This window comes from Saccopteryx leptura, chromosome 2, assembly GCF_036850995.1.
Source record: "Saccopteryx leptura isolate mSacLep1 chromosome 2, mSacLep1_pri_phased_curated, whole genome shotgun sequence".
Taxonomy (NCBI): Eukaryota; Metazoa; Chordata; class Mammalia; order Chiroptera; family Emballonuridae; genus Saccopteryx; species Saccopteryx leptura.
In genome coordinates, this window is record NC_089504.1 from 20,763,819 (window position 1) to 20,783,695 (window position 19,877).

General features: G+C 51.1%; 1 protein-coding gene across 1 annotated transcript; it reads left to right on the top strand.

Moving 5' to 3' along the window:
• The first annotated feature begins 1,723 nt into the window (after positions 1-1,723).
• On the top strand, positions 1,724-17,948 carry AMBP (alpha-1-microglobulin/bikunin precursor). The gene is made up of 10 exons (XM_066367363.1): positions 1,724-1,944; positions 3,177-3,319; positions 4,991-5,067; positions 5,965-6,081; positions 6,518-6,619; positions 7,461-7,507; positions 14,756-14,837; positions 15,842-16,009; positions 16,337-16,510; positions 17,779-17,948. The coding sequence occupies exons 1-10, from the start codon at positions 1,831-1,833 to the stop codon at positions 17,808-17,810; spliced, it is 1,056 nt and encodes a 351-aa protein (XP_066223460.1). The 5' UTR covers positions 1,724-1,830; the 3' UTR covers positions 17,811-17,948.
• The last annotated feature ends 1,929 nt before the right edge of the window (positions 17,949-19,877 follow it).

A 19,877-nucleotide genomic window follows, 5' to 3' on the forward strand; every position in this document is an offset into this window, starting at 1 on the left:
GTGAATGACAAATGTGTTGGGTGGCTCTACCAGAGGGGACACGATGCACCCTTTGTTGGTGCCCCTATGTGTGTATGTGTGAGTGTGGGGTCTAGATTCTCACAAGAACAGGCGTCCCGCTGAAGGAACCATCTGTCTGAAGGGGAGGGGTCATTCCCAGCTGTGCAGAAGGGAGGCTGCTGTGTGTATGGAATATTCCATGCCAAGTTCAAGACAGCAGCTCTGACCCCAGGAGAAGAGCACTTCACACAGGGAGCCTGCAGGGTCCCTGGCGAGAGTGCGAGCTTTGGAGACAAACAGACCTAGGGTTTACAGTTTTTTCCATTCAAATTTTAAATTTTTAATGAATACTGTATTGATTCCTAAGGCTGCCGTTAACAAAATGCCACAGATCAGGGCAGGGGGTGGTGGGTGGGGGCTCAACACAGCAGAAAGCTATTCTCTCCCAGTTCTGGTTAGAAGTCTGACCCCAAGTTGTCAGCAGGGCCCTGTCTGTCCTGAAGAGTCTAGGGAAGAATCCTCCCCTCTTGCTAGCGTCTGGTGGCCGCCAGCAGCGCTTGGCCTTGCCTGTCATTGCCTCCGTCTTCACGTGACCGTCTTCCCTGCGTGTCTCTGTCTAAAGTTCCCTCCCCTGCTCTTAGAAAAACACCAGTCATTGGATTTAGGGTCCACCCTCATCCAGGATGACCTCCCCTTAATTAATTACCTCCGCAAATAAGGTCACATTCTGCGTTTCCGGGTGCACATGAATCTGGGGGATGCTATTCAACCCGCTACAAGCATACGCAGCTTGACTATGTGCTGGCCACTGTCCTCACGCTTCACAGCATTAACTCCTTTAGTCCTCAGGGCAGTGCTATTCCCCTGGAACTGTTATTATCTCCATTTCTAGATGAGAAAACCACGAGGCACAGAGAGGCAAAGTCACTTGCTCAAGGCCACACAGCAGGTGAGTCACACAGAAGGCAGTCGGGCTCCTGAGTCCATGCTCACAACCACCAAATGCTGCCCCTCCCAGCAACGCCACTCACCAGCTGTGAGACCCTGGGCAAGTCACTTGCCTCCTGGAGACTCAAATTCTGTGTCTGTGGGGGAAAATAGCCCCTAGTTTACGGGGTGGTCGTTGGGATTGGCTGTCATCCCCAGGAAGTGTTAGATGCTGGAACAGAGCAGGCACTCAGGGAATGGAAGCTGTTATCTTCTTCTTCTTCTTCTTCTTCTTCATCATCATCATCATCATCATCATCATCGCCATCGTCATCATTGTTATTCTACTGTGATTGCTGGGGCTATAGGAAACCAGAGGAGAGAGAAGGAATGAAGGGGACAGGATATAGACTTCCCTGTGGTCCCTGATAAGTCACTTGCTCTCCCTGGGCCTCAATTTTCCTGTGTGAGAAACGGACCCTATGAGGCTTCCCCTTCTAACTCATGGGAGTGTGAAGTCGAGATGGAATGACCCAGCAGGAAAGGTCAGGGCTACCAGTGTCTTCTATCGCATGCCCCTGTGACATGTGGGGGGCCTCTGGGAAAGCATTTCTGGGGGTGAGCCCAACCGGGGCTGCATCCGGGCCCTGTTGTGTTTGGCCAATGTCTCCTCTAAAACAGACACCCTGGCCTCTTTGGACCACTGACACGAGCCAGGGCCCTCCAAGGGATCGATCGGACCCGGCCTTGGGGCCCTGATTGGCAAACAGCAGGGCAAACAGCAGGCTCACTCACGAGCCACACGCCCCCTCCCCAGCCTCAGTTCGCAGCTGCCTCAGGCAGGAGCTCCTCTGTCCCGGGACTGAGCCCGTGAGTGACCCCGTGGGTAGTGGAGCCAGAGCCATGAGGAGTCTCGGGGCCCTGCTTCTGCTGACCGCCTGCCTGGCGGTGAGGGCCAACCCTGTGCCGACAGTGCCCGACGACATCCAAGTGCAGGAGAACTTCGACCTCTCTCGGGTGAGGCTGGCCTCTCTGGGGGTGACAGCTGTGTCTGAGCAGCTGGGCCTTGCTGGGGGGCACGTCATACCTCCCTTGGGGTCTCATTCTCCCCATCTGGAACTCCAGGGCTGGGTCCCCAAAAGTTTTTCCTGCTCAAACAGTCTGGGATTTGTTAAAACGGCAACTCTGCACCTGCTATTCTGTGGGACTTTTTTTGACATCCTGAGTTGAACGCCCTCACATTTAAACCTGTCCTCTCAGGTTCCAAGGGGAAACTGTGCTTCGATTAGAACCCACCCCGGAGAAGGCTTTGTGCTGACTGCTGCCCCGGAAGGCCCCACAATGCCTTGCTTTTCAGGCCTCTTCCCACCTACCCCACCCCAGCCCTCACCCTTTAACCACTCACCATATCCCACAGCATGTTAGCCTGTCCTGGGTCCTCTGCCCTCACAGGCCTGGGGTGGCCCAGGGCAGGCATGTGGGCTGTGGGGAGAAGAGAAGCAGGTCAAGGATCGGGGCTGGTGGGAATTAGAGGCCTGGGCAGGGCGCTGTGGGCAGGGAGCCCTGGGGCTATCCAGGCCCAGCTCTGCGGGATCGCTGGCTGACCTGGAACAGGACCTTGTCTACTCAGGGCTTAGCCTCCACATGAGTAGGAGGGCCTTTTAGACCCCCCAGCTATGGCATCGTGTGGATTGAGGAAGTGTCGTGGGTGGAGGGGTGTGAGGAGCAGGGCCCGAAGGTGGTCTGGGATGGAGAAGAGCCGGAGATCTCAGTGGCCCTCTGCAGGAACGTGAGGGTCCTCTCAACTCTCTGGTGTGCAGTCAGGAGAAAGAGGGTGCAGGCTTGTCCTGCATCAGCTCAAGGGAAGGAGCCACCTTCTAACCTGGAGCCCGGGCTGGGCTGCTTGCAACCTGTCCCCTGAGTCCTGCTCTTGAAGTGCCAGGTTTTGGACCGCACCCAAGTGAACAGCACAGACCTCAGATCACAATAAAGTAAGGCCTTCTGCCAGGCAGGTGGGACCCCACTGAACATCCCCTTCTCAGCTTGGCACATGCCTGAATTCCACTGTAAAACACCCCCCCACACACACACACACTCCTCCCTGGAAGCCATGTGGCCTCCCATTAGCTAAAAGATGTTATCACGGAAAAGGATTAGTCCTTCAGAGGAGGGCGGAGAGCAGACACCCACCGAGTCTCCTTCGAGGTCTGAGGCAAACCCTGACCCTCAGTATTGTGGCTGCCTCCTAGTTCTACGGGAAATGGTTCCACGTGGCCATAGGCTCCACCTGCCCGTGGCTGGTGAGGATCAAGGACAGGCTGACCATGAGCACGCTGCTGCTGAGGGAGGGCGCGACGGAGAGGCAGATCAGCACGACCAGCACCCGGTGGCGGTGAGCTGGGGGAGGGGGTGGGAGGGATGAGAGGGACCGGGGGCCACCAGCACATCGCCCTGGCTTCAGTTACCAGCATGACCTGGAAAAGCACCTCTCCTTCCAGCCAGGCCCCGGCCTCTGAGTGAGATCCCTCTGCTCTGTTCCACCACTAGGGGTCCTTTCTAATCGTCCCCTCTGCACCTCAGGGGCAGTGCCTCCAATGCTAGGTGTATTTCTCGATCAGCTCTGACTCCTGGGCGTCCCTTAGCCCAGCATGGGCACTTCTACCCACCAGGGCCCCAACCTGGACAGCTGGGCAGAAGAGGGATGGCTACACTCTTCTCGCTGCCACAGACCACTCAGTCCACAGCAAGCCCTGCCTGCCCATGCCCTTCCGAAATCCCTCCAATCTGTTCACTTCTTCTCCCCCCCACCCCCCACCCTGTTCCCTGCCACCAACGTTGGTCCAGGTCACCTTCTTTTCTTTCTTGGTTGTCCACAACAGCCGCTCTGCATTTTCCTCCACCTCTAATCTTGAACCTTCCGTTCAATCCATCCCTCACCCAGCAACCAGAAAGACCTTTCAGAACCTCAAATCTGCTGCCTGGCCTGTGGTGGCGCAGTAGATAAAGCATCGACCTGAAACACTGAGGTCGTCGGTTTGAAACCCTGCACTTGCCTGGTCAACACGTGTACATATGGGAAGCAACTACTACGAGTTGATGCTTCCCACTTCTCCTCCCTCTTTTTCTCTCTCTAAAGAGATAAAATCTGTTTAAACCTTTCCTATAGCTCCCCTACTGTCCGTGGGAATAAAATCCCACCCCTTTGATGTGGCCTTCCCTGCCCCACTCTCTCCTATGGACTCTGTGACCCACCCACGTGGACTTTCTTTCAGTTCCTGGAATCCTTCATCCCCTATCTTAGCCTTTGCACCATTTGGTCCTTCTACTGGGAAAACCTCAAGTTCTACGTCACTTCCTCCAGGAAGCCCTCCTTAACCCCCCACAGGCTCAGATTACATGCCTTCCTTTGTACTCTTGAAGTACCTCGTGCTTTCCCCACATGGCACACTGATTGCCTTTGCCTCTGGCTTGCCCACCTGTCCGGCTCAATTGTCAGCTCCCCAGGAAACAGGGTCTGTCTTGCCCTCCTCCATATCCCCAGCAGGTAGCACAGTGGCTGGCACGTGGATGCTGCTCAGTAAGTAAGGATCATTGTATCAATAATAGCTAAGCTGTGCCTCGTACTTACTCTAAGCTCTTTACATGAATATCTCAACCGGTCCTCCCCGCCACAGTGTGAGGTAGAAACCATCATCACCACTATTTCGCAGCTCAGGGAACTGAGGCAAGAGGGACACGGAGTGACAAATGAAGGCCTTAATCTACCGCTCTGTCTTCCCATGCCTCAGTATAACGGGAAGATTTGGATCAGGAAGCTGATTTTTAGTACTGGCTTTGCCAAGAGATGGCACGGATCAGTCCCTTTTTTCTCTGTCCCTCTGTCCCCTCATATGTGAAATGGGTGTTTCCCAGAGCTAGTGTAAAGTTTAAACAAGATATTTGAAAATGTTACTTACCAATTAAAAAAAAAAAAAGACATTTGGGAAAGATCTGGAAGAAGAAGGGGGTGTCAGGACCATGGTCTCTACCCAGATTGACCGTCCTTCTGATTTGCTATTTCCAGGAAAGGCGTCTGTGAGGAGATCTCTGGGGATTATGATAAAACAGACACCGATGGAAGGTTCCTCTATCGCAAATCCAGTAAGATGAGCCAAAGGAGACACCCACAGTTCTCTCCTTTGCTGAAAAAATACCTTAATGTCTTAAGCTCTCGTTCCCTTTCTCTCCGCTCTCTCTCCCCCTATAACCTTTCCTCCCATTTTTCTGAGATGTCATCTAGTCTTCCTCCAAATTTCTCCTCCTCCTCCTCCTCCTCCTCCTCCTCCTCCTTCTCCTCCTCCATTTCTTTACCTCACCCGCCCCCCATGCACGGGCACATCCAGAATTAGAGCAATGGTGTGGATGTGAGGATAGCATCAAGATTTCATCAGTTTTCATTAGACACCTGCAACCAGCTGATAGGAATTTGCTAAGCATCTAGCATGTTTAGTGTGCATAGTTCTAAGCGACAGAGGGACTTGGACATGAATTTATTCATTTATCCAGCAAATATTTATTGAATATGCTCTGTGTGTCAAATAACTGCATTAGGGGTTGAATATATAAATGTTTAGGCAAGTGGATGGTTGGACAAATGAATGAGTGAAAGAATAAGGAAATGTTTGGTAGATGAATATACATGTGTGCAGCTGGCAGATAAGTGAGTTAATCAATCATTTAATAGATAAGTTGATGATTTAATGGATGGAGGAAAGAAGAAGGAAAGGAGGGAAAGAAGAAAAAGGGAGGGAGGAAAGAAACTGGATAGATTTAGGGATTGATACATGGGGAAGATGGGCGGATGGAATGACGGCGGATGAAGGGAGGATGGCTCTGTGGAGGAGGTATACAGATGGGTGAATAGGTAGCCGTGTCTGCAGAAGAGACGGGTGGACAGGATGGCTGGATGGATGATGTGTGGGTGACTAGGTGAAGGATCTTAGGCTAGGAGAGCCTTCTGACCACTAAGCCTTTGGTCTCCCTGCCTCTTCCATGCAGAATGGAACATCACCATCGAGCCCTATGTGGTTCATACCAACTATGATGAGTATGCCATTATTCTGACCAAGAAATTAAGCCACCACCACGGACCCACCATTACTGCCAAGCTCTATGGTAACGACCTGGAACTAGATGAGCTCACTGGGGTTGGGAATGAGAGAAGACCCGGGTTTAGGATCAATGGAGCAGGTGGAACAGGGAGTTTTGCTTCCTCCTCCTGACAAAACTTCAGTTACAGGAAATGTGAGAACATTCACTCTGCCTGGAGGAGGTAGGGCTCCCCTTCTTTTGATTGCTAAAACTTCAGACCCAGAGAGTTCCAGAGCTGGCAGGCCCTGGCAGGAACCCGTGGAGAGCCCTGACCTGGCCGGGAGCTTGGGAGGGTCACGCCTTCCTTCTCTGGGGCTGATCTTTCCATAGGGTACTGAAGGGATTAAATTGGACCACTAGTTCCAGACTTCCCCGAAGTGAAAATCACTGGGCACAATAACCTCAGGTCCTGCCAGCCTAGCCATGGGGTTCCAGGCGTCCTCTCTGCTCCCATTTGCAGGGCGGCAGCCTCAGCTTCGAGCGAGCCTGCTGGAGGAGTTCAGGGAGGTTGCCATGAGTGTGGGCATTCCTGAGGACGCCATCTTCACACTGGCCGACAGAGGTAAATGGCACCCCCACCCCACCTCACATTTCTGTCTCCTCCTCATCCTTCACGACCCCCCCCCCCCCCAAAAAAAAACACCTTCCTAGCCCCTGCGTCTTTCTGGCAACCCTCCGAGATAAGCAGAGCTACAGTCCTTCCTTACAGGGAAGGCGGCCGGGGCCCTGGACTTGCTCCATGTCAGGCAGCGTGTACCTGGCACAGCCTGGACGAGAACCAATTCAGGGTTACTCTACCGCTGCGTGTCTAAGTGAGCAGCCGTCCAGAATCCATAGGTACCTCTCAGGAGGTGATAGAGCGTTAAGGTTAAGAGCGTGGCCTTCAGAGTTAGAGCACCTAGGTTCCAGTTGAGCTATGTGGCTGGCTTCTGGCTAGCCGATCTTCCAGAGCCTCATTTTCCTCATCTGTAAAATGAGGATAATAATGTCTCCCTTTTAAGTTGCTGTAAGAAGTCAGTGAGATAAAGCCATGATATACAGTAGAGCCGTGCCTGGTGTCTAGTAAGTGCTCATCAAACCTTAGCCGTGGCCGTTGTGATGGTGCTGATGAAATGCCGGTGGTGGGGTGGAGTCGACGCAGGTGGTGCTGACGCCGCGTGGAGATGATGCAGGTGGTGATGACGGCGCAGCCACCAGCCTGAAGCTTTTCTGATGAATGATTTTCAGCCAGCCCTGCAGGTGGGGCCATTCACAAAGTGGGCTAATGCACAAGACAGTTCCCAGGGCGACACCCACCTGGCATATCGTCAGCACTGAGAAAGAAGCAAAGCCCTCTCCGGTCTAGGATGACGCCCCCAGTTGTGGTCCTCTTATTCACCTCTGTCGCCTATCCTCTGACCTAGGAGAGTGTGTCCCAGGGGAACAGGAACCAGTGACCACTTCACCCCCAGTGAGTACCTTTCTTCTCTACTCTGCCCCCTCCCTGCCCCCTTGATTTCTGCTGCCCTTGCTTAGGGCCTGCTGGTGGTGGGTGGGCTCGCACATAGAGAGGAGCTGAGGGAAGGCAGCGGGGGCAGGGGCGTGAGGTGGGGGTGGGGGGATGGGTTTTGAAGTCAGTCCCACCTGGGCTCAGTCTTGGTTCTGCCTCTTAGACTAGTTGCTGCTTCCTCTGGACCTCACTTTTCTCGCATATGAAGTGGTGTAGTTACTTTCCAGGAGCTAGAATTTAGTGACATGTTAGAATAGCTCTTAGCATAGTGCCTAAAAACAGTAAAGTATTTAACAATGGAATAACAATACTCAATAAATGAAAATAAAACGAATTAATCTTTCTTTTTTTTTAGGTTTTTTTTTTGTTGTTTGTTTGTTTTTTACAGAGACAGAAAGAGAGTCAGAGAGGGATAGATAGGGACAAACAGACAGGAACGAAGGGAAATGAGAAGCATCAATCATCAGTTTTTGTTGCAACACCTTAGTTCACTGACTGCTCTCTCATATGTGCCTTGACCGCGGGCCTTCAGCAGACCGAGTGACCTTGGGTCCAAGCTGGTTAGCTTTGTTCAAACCAGATGAGCCTGTGCTCAAGCTGGCGACCTCGGGGTCTCAAACCTGGGTCCTCTGAATCCTAGTCCGATGCTCTACCCACTGCGCCACCACCTGGTCAGGCAAATTGATCTTTCTAAAGACAGCAAAGCTGAGAGCAGCCAGCCTTCCTAACCGTAGGGTGGAACTCCCATACAACCTTTTGATATTTTGGGATTTCTTCGTCTTCTGTTTTATCTTCCTGCTTTTTGCTGAATTGATTAAGCTGTATTCATTCTTTTATTCCTGATTACTTAAAAATTACATATCCTAATTTATTCTGCTGATTATGTATATGTGTGTATAAATATATATCTTTAGAAACGTGTTCTTGAAAATTGAAAACAAAACAAGAAAGCAAAAGACAATGTCCTTATTTCTGCTTAGAATTAAATTAACATATTATTTGCTTCTACTTTTTTTTTTTTACAGGGACAGAGAGAGAGAGTCACAGAGAGGGATAGACAGAGACAGACAGGAATGGAGAGAGATGAGAAGCATCAATCATCAGTTTTTTGTTGCGACACTTTAGTTGTTCATTGATTGCTTTCTCATATGTGCCTTGACCGCGGGCTTTCAGCAGACCGAGTAACCCCTTGCTCGAGCCAGCGACCTTGGGTCCAAGCTGGTGAGCTTTTGCTCAAACCAAGTGAACCCACGCTCAAGCTGGTGACCTCAGGGTCTTGAACCTGGGTCCTTTGCATCCCAGTCCGAAGCTCTATCCACTGTGCCACTGCCTGGTCAGGTGCTTCTACATTTTTTGATTAAAATTACATTGATTTTATAAAACTAACATATGCTCATTATAAAGAATTAAAATAATGCAGAAAGGTATTAACAAAAGTTTGTTTTTTTAATTCCACCACCCCAAAACAATCTCATTCCAGGAATCTAGACATGCATGCATGTGGGGAGAAAGACAGACAGCGGAAAGATTGAACGATGCACAGATTTTGATATACTCTTATTAACTAGAGTTGTATCAAAGATGCTACTGCTAATTTTTAAAAGCTTTAAATGTTTTATTTGAATTTTGAAAAAATGAAGTGGACTTCTTGAACCTCAGGTAGATATTTCTTCACCACAAGGGATTAATTTCTTTTTTTTTAAACATTAGAAGACATTATTTATTTATTTTTATTTATTTATTTATTTATTTATTTATTTATTTATTTATTTTACAGAGACAGACAGAGTCAGAGAGAGGGACAGACAGACAGGAACGGAGAGAGATGAGAAGCATCAATCATCAGTTTTTTGTTGCGGCACCTTAGTTGTTCATTGATTGCTTTCTCATATGTGCCTTCAGCAGACCGAGTAACCCCTTGCTCAAGCCAGTGACCTTGGGTCCAAGCTGGTGAGCTTTGCTCAAACCAGATGAGCCCACGCTCAAGCTGGTGACCTTGGGGTCTCGAACCTGGGTCCTCTGCATCTCAGTTCGATGCTCTATCCACTGTGCCATCACCTAGTCAGGCAGAAGACATTATTATTTTTTTTTAAAGATTTTATGTATTTAGTTATTTTAGAGAGGAGAGAGAGAGAGAGGGAGGGAGAAGGGAGGAGGGCAAGGGCAGGAAGCATCAACTCCCATATGTGCCTTGACCACGCAGGCCCAGGGTTTTGAACTGGTGGCCTCAGTGCTCTAGGTTGAGGCTTTGTCCACTGCGCCACCACAGGTCACACCTGGGATTGATTTCTTAAAGCTCTAAGTAAAGTCAAGGTTATGAAAAACATTAAAGAGGCTGGTATTACTGGATATACTTTAGAGGATATCTGTTGTCTCTAGGATTTGAAAGACAAATGTTGCCTGATCTGTGGTGGCGCAGTGGATAAAGTGTCGACCTGGAATGCTGAGGCTGTCGGTTTGAAACCCTGGGCTTGCCTGGTCAAGGCACATATGGGAGTTGATGCTTCCTGCTTCTCCCCTCCCCACCCTTTCTTTCTAAAATGAATAAATTAAAAATTTTTTTAAAAGATAAATGTTAGACTCTTAAACTTTGTGTCACTTCCTGTCCTCTTCTTCTTTACATTGTTCAGATTACTGAGGTCACCATAATTCCCAGGCATTTAGTAGCAGTTCTATATTTTAATGGACTCTACACTCACCCTTAGTGAGTATAACCACAGCTTCTTTGTTCCTGAGTTACTTATTTCTAGCACTCTCTTAATTAGTGCAATTTCTTTACCTAGTGGTATTTTCGAGGAGGGTTCATGAGTGTTTTAATACCTGAATTCTTCCCTGTTTGAGAATGCTCGTGTCCTTCACACCTGAGTGACAGTGGGTGTGAAAATCTTGCCTTTGTTTTCTTTCCCTCAGAAAAAGCTCCGCCTACCTTGCTCCATTGTTCTCAAGCGTTATCATTGTGGGGAGCCAGAGGCCAGCCTGGTATTTCTTCTCCTTGTAAGCACTTTGCTTCTTCTGCCCAGATGCCTGGACAGAGTTTATTCTTGAAGTCAACGTCTTAATGAGGACATGTCTTAGTGTAGAGAATTCCATATCAGAATTTCCTAGAATACAACATGCTCCAATTAGATTTCTCTGTATTTCAGAAAACTTTCTTGCATGGTATGAAAGTCATCCTCCATTCTCTTCGTTGGATTTTGCTGCCTTCAGAACACTTGTTCTTCCTCCTGGAGCATCTCTGTCTTCCACATCCCCTAGTTTCTCTCAAATTACTTTCATCTGTATTCACTGGGATTATCACCTAGCTTTCTTCTATGACAGTCATTCCATTTCATGCTGCTCCTTACTATTTCTAATTTATTCACTCTGCCTGAATTTATGTTGTCTGAGTTCTCAATTTGGTTAAGCCTGGTTCTCTCCTCTCATTTTATTCTGTTATCTACCTTTTCATCTTTGAATCTTGTTTTTAATAAATGCATGTCCTTATTAAGTCATTCTATAGCTTGAGGCCATTAAGGAATTTCCTTCTCCTCCTTGAGTTATGTCTTCTGAGATGGTGTCACAGGCGAGGTGCTTTAGATCAACACCTGTGGAAGGGAAGGGATGAAGGGGAGGTTGGGCAGAGGGAGAAGTAGAGCTGTGATACCGTCATAATGCCTCAGCCAAACCACTAGGGAGCTCTGGAACTAGGGGCGCCCTTGGGAGTTGTCTCATGAGAGTGCTGAGGGGCGGGGCCTTAATCCCTCCATGGTGATCAGTCGGAGAAGGGAACATACCTTGAGTGAGAGGGCTTTCTTTAGCTATCTCCAACTGTGACAGACAGCTGAAGTTCACCCGTGAGGTCAAGTCTAACCAGTTCACGATGGGCTCTTTCTCTAGTCAGGCTATTTATTCATTATTTCTGAAGTGTGTCTGGGTAGTTTCTAGTACACTTCTTTTTATCTTGCTCCTGCTTATTCAGTTTTAGCCAGACTTTGTTTGTTCTGATGCAGTGGGGTAAGGAAGTTTCATTTACTCCGTGGCTCTTTACCCACTAAATTTGACCCTAGTCTCCTCCCCTCCAAATTTAGTGTAAGGTCTGGGTTTTTGTATTCCATCCACTTTCCTGAAGTTCAAGGTTGGTTGGAAAACCCTCTTTTGCTTTGTCTTCTGAAGGACTGCTAAGTATCCTCTGTGGGCTTTATTCCTCCTGGTTGGGGCAGGTAGTGATGTCCATGTGTCCCATGGTGACACACCCTGGAGCATTAGATTGCATAGCCCCAGAACCTTCACTGAGAGGGAGTCAGCCTATAGTCTATTCTCTTGTTCTTCCCACTAGCCATTTTTCACTGCTCCTCTGTCAGAAGAGGAAAATGTTAGGATCCCCCTCAGTTTTCTTCTCTCAGGAATTGGCATATTAGGGAGAGTTATCAGAAATTGGATGACTTGCCAGACCATCGTGTTTAGCTCCAGAGTATCTGATTCATTTCCTTGATCAACAGTTTTAGTGTTTGCTCTAAATTATGCCCCTTTTCTTGTTTGAGTAATGCTGATGAATATTTGGGGGCTGGCATTTTTTGGATTCATTTCTTTTGCTAATTGTTAGGTATTGGAAGAGGGCAATTTTGAGGGACATTTCCATCTGCCGTCTCAATCCAGATCTCAACACAATCTGTATTGCCTCATCAATGTCAAGAATGAAACATCAGTAAATAACTCTCCTTGCAAAAGAGAGACATGGAGCACACTTCCATTGCTTTCTTCCAGGCTTTTACACCCCTCCTTTTGTGGATTCTATCTGAGATTGATGCTTATACTTTCTACCTTTTGTTCTGAGGATTACTTTTAACATGTACATTAAGTTTGTACAACCATGCTAACAACAATTTAACCTAAACTCTATATTTCTATTAGCTTTATCTTTTACCATCATTTCTTTGCTATCACATCGTCCATTTTCCCTTCTCAATTGGTGGGACTATTTCCATTAGTCATTTTCTCCAGAAAGATAACACGAGCGGAGAACTACTGGATCCTTGCATGTCTGAAAATGTCTTTCTGTGTTTATTTATTTATTTTGTGTGTGTTTTTTTTTTTTTTTTTTTTGTATTTTTCTGAAGCTGGAAACGGGGAGAGACAGTCAGACAGACGCCTGCATGCGCCCGACCGGGATCCACCCGGCACGCCCACCAGGGGCGATGCTCTGCCCACCAGGGGGCGATGCTTTGCCCCTCCAGGGCGTTGCTCTGCCGCGACCAGAGCCACTCTAGCGCCTGGGGCAGAGGCCAAGGAGCCATCCCCAGCGCCCGGGCCATCTTTGCTCCAATGGAGCCTCGGCTGCGGGAGGGGAAGAGAGAGACAGAGAGGAAGGAGGGGGAGGGGGTGGAGAAGCAAATGGGCGCTTCTCCTATGTGCCCTGGCCGGGAATCGAACCCGGGTCCCCTGCACGCCAGGCCGACGCTCTACTGCTGAGCCAACCGGCCAGGGCCTCTTTCTGTGTTTATTTCACATGGTCAACAGCTTGCATGAATGAAGAATCCCTGGTGTACAACCTTTTCCCTTTTACAACCTCAGATGTTGCTCTGTAGCTTCTGTCATTAAATGTCATCATTTACTCCAAGGGCCACTGGGCTCTCTGTCCTTGTCTCTAGGAAATACCTACGTGGGGCTATTTATTTATTTATTTATTTATTTATTTATTTTGGTATTTTTCTGAAGCTAGAAACGGGGAGAGACAGTCAGACAGACTCCCGCATGCGCCCGACAGGGATCCACCCGGCACGCCCACCAGGGGCGATGCTCTGCCCACCAGGGGGCGATGCTCTGCCCCTCCGGGGGGTCGCTCTGCCACGACCAGAGCCACTCTAGCGCCTGGGGCAGAGGCCAAGGAGCTATCCCCAGCGCCCAGGCCATCTTTGCTCCAATGGAGCCTCGGCTGCGGGAGGGGAAGAGAGAGACAGAGAGGAAGGAGGGGGGGGTGGAGAAGCAAATGGGCGCTTCTCCTATGTGCCCTGGCCGGGAATCGAACCTGGGTCCCCTGCACGCCAGGCCGACGCTCTACCGCTGAGCCAACTGGCCAGGGCCTGTGGGGCTCTTCATGACATTTGTCTCATTGCCTTTGAGCTTTTAGAATTGGACAACTCAACTTCTTCAACTGAGAAAAGTTTTCATCTATTATTCCTATATCGATTGCTTCTCCTTCTAGAATTCCTATTAATATGAATTTATTTCTTATAATCTCTAAACTGTAGTTTATTATTATTTCTCCTGTGTGGTTAAATTCAACAGAATCTTTTCCCTTTCCAATAACTTTCTATTTCTTTCCTGTTATTCATTTCCAGAACTGTTGCCTGCTGTTATATTGCTTCAATGTCATCCTGAATTTCATTGATAGTTTTTTCTCCTGTTCCTTACTGCCATCTTGTGCTTTGTAGAGATATTTCTCCAGCTCAACCTGACTCTTCTGAGCAGCTGCATTATTTAGTTTGTCCCATGAATTTTCTCTTTTCTTTCACCCTCACCAAGGAAGGGCCTCCATGCGACCAGCTTGAGATGGGTTCTGGCTGACAGCGGAGTCCCTGATCACAGCTTTCACTCACATCTTCAAAGTTGAAGGTTATTATGGTTTTACTTTTGCAGATTCCAGGTCTCACTTGTGGGCAGGAAGACTACCTGGTGGCCTGCATTTCCCCATTGATCCCTTCTCAGATGGCCGCGGCAACGGGCTCTGCTCTGCAGTCTCTCCCACCGCTGCTGGAAGTGTTAGGGGCAGTTTTGGGTCCCTCCTCCTTACTCTCTAGATGGCTTTTCCATCGCAAGTAGCTTCCATTGTAAGCAGCCTTTCCTACCAACCAATCACTGCCATACTCCGTTGTGTACAAATGCCTTCAAGTTTCTCGCAGGAGAGGACCGCCCTCCCCTGGTTCCCAGCTCCAGGGTCGATTTCTTTCCCCTTCTCACATTCTCTTGGCACTTCAGCTGGAGGTCGGATGTGAAGCACTGTTATACCTCCGAGGTTCTGATTTTTTCATTTCAGACCAGAAGTCTGTCCTGTGAAGCAAGCCCATTCTGGAATTCAGGTTGACGCTCTTGAAAAACAGGCCATCAACCAGTCTAGCAGCTGTGCTTCTGTCTACACCGATTCCTGAAACAAAGGGTTTATGCGTTCCCAGGGGCACAGGTGAGCAGTAGTGGCAAGGTCCCTGCAACGGCTCCTCTTTCTTCCTCCCCCAGAGAGCTCGGCGGGCTGTGCTGCCCCAGGAAGCGGAAGGATCGGGCGCTGGGCAGCCGCTAACGGATTTCAGAAAGAAAGAAGGTAATGATCACTCACCTTTCACCACCTCCTGCCATAGTCTAGAGAAGAAGGACCCACAGCTAGCTCACCCTGGCTGCCCTCATGACCATGACATCTCTTTATTTTTTCTGGTAGAGTCTAGGACTAGGCCCAGAAAAGGCAAATCAAGCACTCTGTCCTGGGCCGGGGCTGTGAGGGGAGAGAGGAGATGAGGCATGGTCTCAGCTCCACAGCAAGCCAGTTCTTGCCCTGCCTGTCTGTCTCACTGCGTGGTGTGGCCTCCTAGCCTTGGTTTCCTCATCTGTACAATGGGAGAGAAACCTGCTGAGCTGATCATCAGGGCTCTTGTGCGAGCAAGGTGGGGGAAGAATGTGAGGATGCTTTGTGAAAGTTGACAGTGTTTACTAACAACTCACTCTCTGACTCTCCACAAACACTGAACCCTGCTCCAACCCAGACCCTGCGCTGGGCACTGGAGCCACAGAGACAAACTACTCAGGTCTTTTTGGAACTAACTTCTGGTCTGAAGTGGGAGAGGCAGTCAGGGAAGAAAGTGATGGTCCCGAAAGGGAGGGTCAGCTAACAGGCTGGGGTAGCTGAGAGGATGGAGGGGTGCGGAGATCCAGGACCTCATGGATGAAAGGAATTCATGCTGTGTCCAGGTATCTAGGTAGGGTTGTATGGAGCAATGCATTCAGGGGAGGAGAGAGCAAAGGCGTGGGTGAAGAGGTCAGGCTGGTGGCACGGGTGCTGGTAGGTCTGTGGGTTGCTGGTAACTCCCCAAGTTATGGAATGGAATGAGCATTGACTTTACAGTCCAAAAGACATGATTTTAAACCTCAGCTTTGTGTGACCCTGGGCAAGCCCCTGTACCTTGGAGTCAATTTCCTCATCTATAAAATTAGTTGGTAATCCTTCTTAGCTCAGAGATGAAAACTAAGTAAGTTGAAATATGGTACACACCTAGCCTGGTGACAGGTACACAAGAAGCACTCAGTAAGGACTGCTGTGCTGCCCCTCCCCAGATTCCTGCCAGCTGGGCTATGCAGAAGGCCCTTGCTTGGGAATCATCAAGAGGTATTTCTATAACGGCTCGTCCATGGCGTGTGAGACTTTCCAATATGGCGGCTGCCTGGGCAATGGCAACAACTTCGTCTCCGAGAAGGAGTGTCTGCAGACCTGCCGCACTGTGGGTGAGTTTGGGCCCTCTGCCTCCACACACGCCGCGCCTCACAGTGCTGTCCTCCCCGCAGTCCTCCTGCCCATTGAACAGGTAGCTAAGAGAGCTCGTCCCAGTGGTGGAATTCCAGGGCACATTTCCTGAAGTCATGGGCACTGCCATTTGGATACGGGTAGTTATTTCTAGGCAAGTTATTTCTTCTCACGGGCTCCGGTTTCCCAGTCTAGCAGGAAGAGACAAGGTGGTCTAGATGATCAGGGCCCCCTGGTTCCGGTCCTTTGCCTCCGGTTAGCCAGCTGGGAGGATTCCTAATGCCGTGTGCCTCCCTCCCACCCCACAGCGGCCTGCAACCTCCCCATAGTCCACGGCCCCTGCAGGGGCTCCATCCAGCTCTGGGCCTTTGATGCCGTCCGGGGACGGTGCATCCCCTTTACTTACGGGGGCTGTCAAGGCAACGGCAACAAGTTCTACTCGGAGAAGGAGTGCAAGGAGTACTGCGGCGCCCCCGGTGACGGTAGGAGGAGGCCCGGCGTGGTGCCCGGCGGGGCCGAAGGGCTGTTGGGGTCCAGGTGGGAGAGCCCTGGCAGGTGGCGGCCTAGAGAGCCGAGTTCTGTATTCTGTACCAGGTGACCAGCCCACCCACTCCCTGGGCCTCAGCTTCACATCTTTTTTTTTTTTTTTTTGTATTTTTCTGAAGCTGGAAACGGGGAGAGACAGTCAGACAGACTCCCGCATGCGCCCGACAGGGATCCACCCGGCACGCCCACCAGGGGGCGATGCTCTGCCCCTCCGGGGTGTTGCTCTGCAGCGACCAGAGCCACTCTAGCGCCTGGGGCAGAGGCCAAGGAGCCATCCCCAGCGCCCGGGCCATCTTTGCTCCAATGGAGCCTTGGCTGCGGGAGGGGAAGAGAGAGAGACAGAGAGGAAGGAGGGGGGGGTGTGGAGAAGCAAATGGGCGCTTCTCCTATGTGCCGTGGCCGGGAATCGAACCTGGGTCCCCCACACGCCAGGCCGACGCTCTACCTCTGAGCCAACCGGCCAGGGCCAGCTTCACATCTTTAAAATGGGGCATAGCCCTGGGCCTTCCCCTCAGCTTGGATGGGGCACCTGGGACGGCAGGCGCAGGGCAGTCTGTGGAGTCGGCCGAACTGGGCTGATTCTGGCACCACCACATGCGGGCTGGCCATGCTGGGCAAGTGCCGGTCTTAGCCTCAGTTTTCTCTTTTGTGAAACGGGACGAAGGACCTACTGCCCAGACTCCCCAGGACCTGGCCCAGTGGTGCTCAGCCCGAGGCAGCGGGTCCCACTAGCGATGGCGGTGCTGGAGGGAGAGCAAGGCGGGCACGCCTGGCTTGACTGCGCTTCCCAGAGACTGTTTCTTACACGGTGACAGCTAGACCCTCCACCAGCAAAGAGATTACAGCTCACTGTACTGTGAGAGTCGCTTCCTACGGGGGTCTGGACCCGAGGCCGCAGGATCTCCGAGACGTGCCGGTGATAGCGTAGCAGGGACCCGCGGCCAGCTAAGAGTACCGTGCCTTCTCTCCCCACTGGGCTGCGGCACCTCAAGGAAATCCGAAGAGGCCAGCGATCAGATCCTTCTACGGAATGCACTTGGGAGATGCCAAGTCGTTCAGCAAGCAGAAGTTCCTGGCCTCAGGCCCAGGCCCCAAGTCGGCCCCAGCTGCCTCTCCTCCTCCGAGAGGCCTCTGCTCCCGACTGCGCCCTCCCACGGGCCCTCGGGTGAGCCCCACACCGACTCCGAGTCTCTTGTGTCCACAGGAGATGAGGAGCTCCTGCGCTTCTCCAACTGACCGGTCCGAGGCCAGAGGTCCAAAGCCAGAGGACAGCAGGGAGGCTGCGGGCCAGGATCTATCCCGGCGCCCCACATTGGGCAGGCCGGGCTGACACCTGGGTTCAAATAAAAACCACATCACAGGCTCCTGAAAGTCCACATCCTGACTGTTCATTGTCTTCCTCGGTGGAATGGGAACACAGGAGAGGGCGACCCAGCTGGGCGGGTGGTGGTGAGTAACCTAGCCCTCCCCCGGAGGTGAAAAATGTCCGTGTTGGAAACGGAACAGAACTATCTTCTGTATGTGAAACCGGCTATGCAAATTATGAAACATAAATCTTGACAGTGGCATACAATAGGATAGTGTTGTTTCCATAAAGCTAGAAAAGAGGGGGACACTCTGGGTATTGTTGCTGGGAAAGGTCAGATGGGTCACCAGCAACCCAGGGCCAGAATAATTGTGCCCAGGCGGGTCAGTGCCTGAAATGATTCCCCTGTCCTTTGCCACATGGAACCCCCTCCAGTGTTGGCCTTTGGCCACACCGTGCGCCCAGCACCAGTAGCCAGGACCAGAAAGAAAAGCTGCGGGCTATTTCGCCACCAGGCCCTTGCCTTCCTATCTCCTGGGACCCTCACTCCGGCCGCTTGCCCTAGGACAATGTTCACTGACCCTCACATTGTCCTTGCTGACCAGTGGGGCCCTGGACCAGAACCTGCAGCCCTCGGTCTGGCCTGGCTTCTCCCCCCTTCAGAATGGGTAGGCCATGCAAGGGCTCAGGCACCCACCTGGCCCAAGAACACGACTCGAGGAGCCTCCAAGTCAGACACACTAAATATACAAACATGTGATTTATAAATATCTCTTGCTAGCTCCACCCAGCCAGAGGCCAGCTGCACGAGGCTGCCTGCCGCTGAGGGAACAAAGCCCAGCTTTGTGTCCTGAACGGGGAGGCTGAACTGGGCAGCAGGAACCTAGCAGGGTCAGCCCCCTTCTCCACGGGGGTACCCAGCGTGCTGAGGCCTGGGGGCTCATTCAGTGACGGCTCCTTCTCGGGCTACTAGTCCATTTGCTTAAGGGAGCCGTCAAGAAGGAAGAAGGGAGGACATGCCACGTCTCTTGTTGAGAGGTCAACCCAGAAGCAAGGATTTTGGGTGTAGAAAGATTTGCAACCCCCTTGGTCAGACCACATACAGTCCTCCCTCCCGCCGTCTTCTCTGAAGTCTAGAGCTTGGGGAAAGAGAGGGCTGTCCTAAGGGGCACGCGTGTGGTTATGGCCAGGACTCTCTGGGTAGAAATGGGTGGGGTCCAGGTAGCGGGTTCAGAGGGGAGAGACGGACTCGGCAGCCTGACACTAACAGATGTCATCACACCCTGTGTGGATACCTTGGTCCCTTCCACACGTGCTTCGCACACCGGAGCCACCTACGGCAGTCTGAAGGTGCCACTCTGAAGAGGGCTAATTTGAAGTGACCTGAAGAACAAATGCTGAAACCGGAGGGTGCAAGCCACAGGTGCACAGGCCAGCTGGTGGATGGATGGGGTGTGTGGCTTAGAAGGTGTTTTTCACAGTTCTGAATTTGCCGTTGAAAAACAGACCTTCCTTATACAAATGTGGGTTTCGCAACTCTCTAGAAAAGCAAGGTCCAGCAGCCCTGGGCCCTGGGCCGAGGGGCAGGAACTGACTTTGCCGGGCCCTGGAGACAGGGCCTCCTCTGTGGGTCACCAGCCCTGCCCAGTCCCTGAGGCATTTGTCTCCATGACACTTGCCAAAAACGTTCCCAACAAAAAATTCCCTTGGCTCCTGCCTTCATCCCTCAGGGGTGCAGGGGGTGGGAGCACACCTGGGATCCTGGGTCAGGGGTCGGTCCACGATGCTCACCTCAGAAGGCCCCAGAACCCTTCTCAGCGAAGTGGCCGTCCTGAAGACTCACTGGGATTATTAAAGCAGTCACACTCATTTCTGGTACAAAGTAGATGTGGCTGCTTAGTAAACATACCCTTCTTTAAACTTTGTAACTCAGAGGCTGGCCCTTCAGCTGTTTGTTCCCGGGCTCTGGGCCAGGGCCTGGTCTTATTTGCGAAGTT

Bases quoted from the DNA above. Each gene is read 5' to 3' on its own strand.
- AMBP (XM_066367363.1), top strand. From the start codon at position 1,831: ATGAGGAGTCTCGGGGCCCTGCTTCTGCTGACCGCCTGCCTGGCGGTG. The intron at 1,945-3,176 runs GTGAGGCTGGCC...GCTGCCTCCTAG, and splicing joins AGAACTTCGACCTCTCTCGG to TTCTACGGGAAATGGTTCCA. The intron at 16,511-17,778 runs GTAGGAGGAGGC...TTGTGTCCACAG, and splicing joins CTGCGGCGCCCCCGGTGACG to GAGATGAGGAGCTCCTGCGC.